This window comes from Helianthus annuus, chromosome 11 (assembly GCF_002127325.2).
Source record: "Helianthus annuus cultivar XRQ/B chromosome 11, HanXRQr2.0-SUNRISE, whole genome shotgun sequence".
Classification (NCBI taxonomy): Eukaryota; Viridiplantae; Streptophyta; class Magnoliopsida; order Asterales; family Asteraceae; genus Helianthus; species Helianthus annuus.
Window position 1 is genome coordinate 176908784 of NC_035443.2, and position 5508 is coordinate 176914291.

At 37.2% G+C, this 5508-nt stretch overlaps 1 protein-coding gene across 1 annotated transcript; it reads right to left on the reverse strand.

The window, feature by feature from the left end:
- Positions 1 to 249: 249 nt before the first annotated feature.
- On the reverse strand, positions 250 to 1158 carry LOC110888865. Its single transcript, XM_022136365.1, has one exon. The coding sequence runs from the start codon at positions 1156 to 1158 to the stop codon at positions 250 to 252; it is 909 nt and encodes a 302-aa protein (XP_021992057.1).
- Between the last annotated feature and the right edge of the window lie 4350 nt (positions 1159 to 5508).

Genomic DNA, 5508 nt, shown 5'->3' on the forward strand with positions numbered 1-5508 from the left:
GCTTGTTTACACTTTACACCCCTAAAGTGCACCTATGAGGCGCTTTGATCATGGCAACAATGAACCACAAAAACACCAATGCAAACCAAATCCCACCAAGATTCAAACCATACTCAAATCATAACCTCCCAATCAACCACATTGAAACAAAATACCATAATCTCCATCACCCAAATAACCAATCCTATAAACAAAAAAACACATCAAACCATCAAAACTTAACCTTCACTATACACCACCCTCGTTACCTCAACTCTTCAAGCTCGCCCTTTCGCTCTCCACCTTATGCGCAAAAACCTTCGTCATCATCAACCTTCTCCACCATTGTATATACACGATCCCTCGATTCAAATACAGCATAAAATCCTTCAGTTCTTCCTTAACTAACGCGTCATAAATCTTAACAGCATTATCATAATCCCCGTTAATTACCCGAATATCCGCCAACAAAATCTTAAACTCCCTGACCACATCCTTCTCATTCCCCTGTTTACACAATGCGATCAGTTTGAGTATCAGATTTTCGACGTCTTTTAACTCGTTAACCGATCTGGTTGCGGATGCAGCCCTTATTAATCCATAATAACTCATGAAACATAATGGATCCTTTGTTATAATCTCCTTAAACCCTAATATTGCAGATTTGTGATCTCCAATGTATGATTGTAAAGAATGTTTCATCCACTTCGCTACGGAGTCTTCCGGTTGTTGCTCGATTAACTGATCAAGTTCTTCGATCCATTCGTGCACGATTTTAGTTTTGATCTGCGTTAGGGTTTTGAAGGGTTTTTTTTCGCCTAGGGTTTTGGATTGAGGATTGGCGGTTTCGACAGTGGCGGGAGGTGGAATAGCGGCGGCGGGAGGTGGTTTGATTGTGAGACGTGAGAGGAGAACGACGGCGACGGTGACGCCGGTGATGACGGTGGTTTTGAGGGAGGATAGGGGGTTAGGGTTAGAGTTAGGGTTGATGAATTTTGTTGTGTGGTGGTTAGAGGTTTCGTAATTAGGGTTATGAGATGATGATTTGATGGAGGTTAACGGTGCAAACGACGGTGATTTGGGGAAATTGATGGAGTTATAGGGGCGGTGGTGGTTAAGGGGCAGGGGCTGCTGGCGGTGGTGGTGGCGGTATGTGATATTTGTAAGATTTAATTCCATTGGTTGGATACGGCGGCGGTGATGGTGGTGGTGTGGTGGAGACTGTGGTGGTTCAAAGACGAGGAGGAGGGTTAAACCCTAGAAAGGGGATAGTGGTGAAGGATTAAAATTCTCATTTTTACAGTGTATTTCTTTTTTTATAAGTATCAACATATAAAATAAAAAAAAGTTAAAGTGTCATTTACATCCTGGTGGTTTATTCACTTGTAACATTTCAGATCAAATTTTAAAATTGTACTATTTTTCTCTTTGCAATTTTTGAAAACATGTCATTTCAGTCCAAAAAAACTAACTCAGATTAAAAAAAAGAGCAGATTACAAGTTTTGTCCTTTATGTTTGTCCCAAATTTCAGGCGTTGTCCTTTACCTTTAAAATTGATGAGTTTTGTACTTAATGTTTCAAAATCCTGCACGGTTTGTCCTTTGGCCCTAACTCAGTTATTTTTTTCTGTTAAACAGGTCATGTGCAAAACACATGAGGGTATTTTTGGCATTTTACCCTATTATTTATAAAAATATCTTAAAAGAAAAAAGAATAATATATATTTACTCACATCTCTCTAAACAAAACCGTCCTCTCACTACAACTTCTCCCCCCCCCCTCTCTACCACTTCCACCACCTCCTTCCTCCACCACCACCTTCCTCCACCGCCACCTCCACCGCCATTCTTCTTCTCTCTACACTACATCGCCCCTACAACCCCCACTAGCACATCCCCACCAACCGGATCTCCAAAATCTGTCCGTCAAGTATCACCAACGTCGCTGTTGCTATGGATGTTGTTAACGGAGTTGAAGGACGGTGAAACGACGTCGTTGTGGCAGTTGTCAGGGACAAGGGGGTGTGGGTATGCAGAGGGTATAATCAGAGGTGGGGGTTGGGTGTTTGTAGGTGCGGTAGGTTTTCAGAGGTGAAAGGGGGTCTTTGTCGGAGGTGTAGCGACCGGAGGTGTCACCCGAGTTCGATCGGCGCCGGTCATCGGAGTTGCAGGGGAAACGGATAGTGTGGGAGGGGTTGAGCGGCTGAAACTTAATGTGTGGGAAGGTTGAACGATTTGGGGATTTTATGAAACCCTAAATTGTCGCCCCATTTTTAGGTGTGATTGTATGTCGAAGATGTTTATACTGCGCACAAGTGTTTATAATTGTTCAGTCTCGTTTCGTTTGAAGTTCAAAATATAAAGAACTAGAGGATTTTTTGTTGGTTTTAGCAAAATTTTGTTTTGATTATTGTTTCATGATTGATGAAAACTTTTATAAATATTGAATTTGATTTTGGATGCTTACTATCTATTGAATGATAAAGAAGAAAGTGGAAGAAGAATGGAGCACTTGATAGCCTTTGATGCAATGCTGCTTATAATAGGACAAAAAAATTGAGCAATTTTTTTTAATAAAAAATTCACCATGGTGAACGACCGGGTTGTTTCACCAACCAAAGTTTGCAACCTAACTTTACAATATTTAATTGCTTTTCTCAATTTTCATGATTTAAACAATAATTATAAATCATATTTATATAATAAAATATTAGTTTAGGTTGGGTTGTGAATGTGGGTGAAAAATTAGATTGGGTTGGGTTGTATAGGTGGAAGAAAGAGAAATTAGTATTTTATTGAAAGATTGGGTTTGGTTGGGTTGTGATAGTGGATAGTCTAATGAAGAAAGTGAATGAAAAGTGGATTTTTTTAGATTGAGATTTGGGGATTTTTTGTAGTTTGGATTTTTTTTGTAGTTTGGATTGTTTTTTGTAGTTTGGATTTTTTTGTAGTGGGAGGTGGTGGTGGTCGGCGGCAGGTGAGGGTGGGAGGTGGTGGCGGCAGGTGATGGCAAGTGGTGGGTCTGCAACTTTTGAAGATGGTGGGGTATTTATTTTAAGTTAATTACCTAAATTTCCTAAAAAACGAAATTACAAAAATGCCCTCCTGTGCCTTGCACATGATCAAATTTAACAAAAAAAAAAAATTAACTAGGTTTGCCCTAAAGGACAAACCGTGCAGAATTTGGAAACATTAAGTACAAAACTCATCAATTTTAAAGGTAAAGGACAACGCCTGAAATCTGGGACAAACATAAAGGACAAAACTTGTAATTTACTCTAAAAAAAAACTCAGTTAGCTTAGAGGTAAAATGGTCATCGTACATAGTAGTTCAAAGTGGTTTGGAGGTTTTACAAACCCTTTACTGTGCACCAACCTTTGAACCACTCCGACCTACTATATAAAACGACCATTTTACACCTGAGTTTTTTTAACTAGAGTTAGTTTTTTTATACTGAAATGACACGTTTTGCGAATGTTAAAGAAGAAAATGGTACAATTTTAAAATTTGGCTTAAAATGACAAAAATGAACAGACCACAGGGACGTAAATGACACTTTAACTCAATAAAAAAATCTATATCTATATCTATATCTATACTATATAATAAAAGAAACCATCTTAGGGACACATGTCACTCTATGAGGCGGTCTTAATTATTTTTCTAAATATTTATTATGGAAAGTCAATTATTGATAATATTAAATTTAAAATTTAAAATTTAAAATTTGTAGAAGAGATTTTAATGATAAAGATAAAGATAGCTGATAATAATATATTAATTATTAAAATGTAAAAAAATATATTAGCGTTTTAAATATTTATAAAGATAAAGATTTTATTTAATTGGTAGTTTTAATTGTTTTTTATATTTTGATGATAAGGACAAGGATAACTGATAATCACATATTAATATAAAAATATTTATTTTAATCAACTGTTTCGTTAAAATGATTTATTCAATACATGTAGAACATATATTTTTTATACAGGTGGTATATTTAGAATTCTACTTCTAATAAATGATCCCATCCGTTTTACACTCCAGTGAAATAATAATATTAAGGGTTAATGGATTTAAACACCCTCAACTATGGCCATTTGGCCACTGGCACTCTCAACTTTGACTTCGGCTCACACCACTCCCAACTTAACACATTGTTTGTCACGGCACCCCCTTGTTAAATAAACACTAACCTAGTTAGGAAAATTAGCCCACGTGTCATTTTAATCTGATGTGGCATGTATGACGTGTAAGTTATCTGATATGGCATGTATGATGTGTAAGTTCCCTGATTCCTCATCTTTAAAACCCCAAATGAAGAATCATCCAAACATTTTCAACAAATAGATTTCTTCTAATTTTCTATCATCCCCTTCACATTCTGCAAATTCATTCCACCATGGAAATAACATTGAAATCAACGAACCTTATCACCCATTTCTTCACATGGATCAACATCTTCTTCACCCAAATCACCCTCACTCTCATCCTCCCTTTCACATTCATCTTCATCGCTCACACTTACAGCCTCTTTAGTCCGGTCATAAAGTCTCTTCCAACAACAACTTAAAACCAGAAGATTTATTCCAATAAATTCATCAAAATTACAAACACAAGTACCCTAACAACCCACCTCTTTCTTCGTTATTTTCCCCCTTTTCATCCAAAGCCCTAATCTCAATTTCCCCCAAAATCCCTCAAAATTCTTGACATAAAACTGTTAAAGCTTCAAACTTTAAGCAAACCCACAAAGTAGAGTGTGTAAAATGCAAGAAAACGGTGGTGATTTACCCGATGAGCAGCGTTGCAAACGCATCGACGGCCGGCAGTGGCGGTGCAAACGCCCGGTGGTTTCGGGGAAAACTATGTGTGACGCACATTTCCAGACGACATTTTTCCGGTGAGTGGTAGAGACACAATGAAGGTTGAGGATCTCAAAATCAAATATTTCCAAAGTGTTTGTGTTTGCGTTTGAGCAAGATCCCAAAGCAAATCAAAATCACAGATCACAATTACTTTAAGAACACCATGTGATGATGGTATACATCTGATTAGTGAATTTAGAGCAATCAAGTGATTTGGGAACCATAGAATGGTTACCGTCCAACTATTATAGAGCACCACTCCTGTTCTTTGTAAAGGCATCCACATCAAACAAAGTTGATTCACCCCAGATCTGAATAAAACCGAAAAAAACATGTCCGCCGGCCACGAACCGACACCGCCTACACTAGATTAACATGCCGATTTCACCACCACATGCATTTAAGTGATTGTTGGGGTGTGGTTTCCGATGATGGTGGCGGGTGACTATGGCGGGTGACTATGGTGGTTTCACCACCACATGTATATTTAATTAATATTTTTTTACTAAAATATTTCTTTTATTTTTTTTCTACTAATTATCCAACATCAAGTAATACGTAAGTTTATAATCTTTAATAATAAATAAAAAAAACAAAGTAAAATGTTATAAACCATGTAATACACAACTCCCTAACCTAATAAAAAAATAAAGCGAGATG

What these genes read in the sequence shown, in the direction of transcription:
- LOC110888865 (XM_022136365.1), bottom strand. Translation starts at nt 1,158, where the DNA reads ATGGAATTAAATCTTACAAATATCACATACCGCCACCACCACCGCCAG.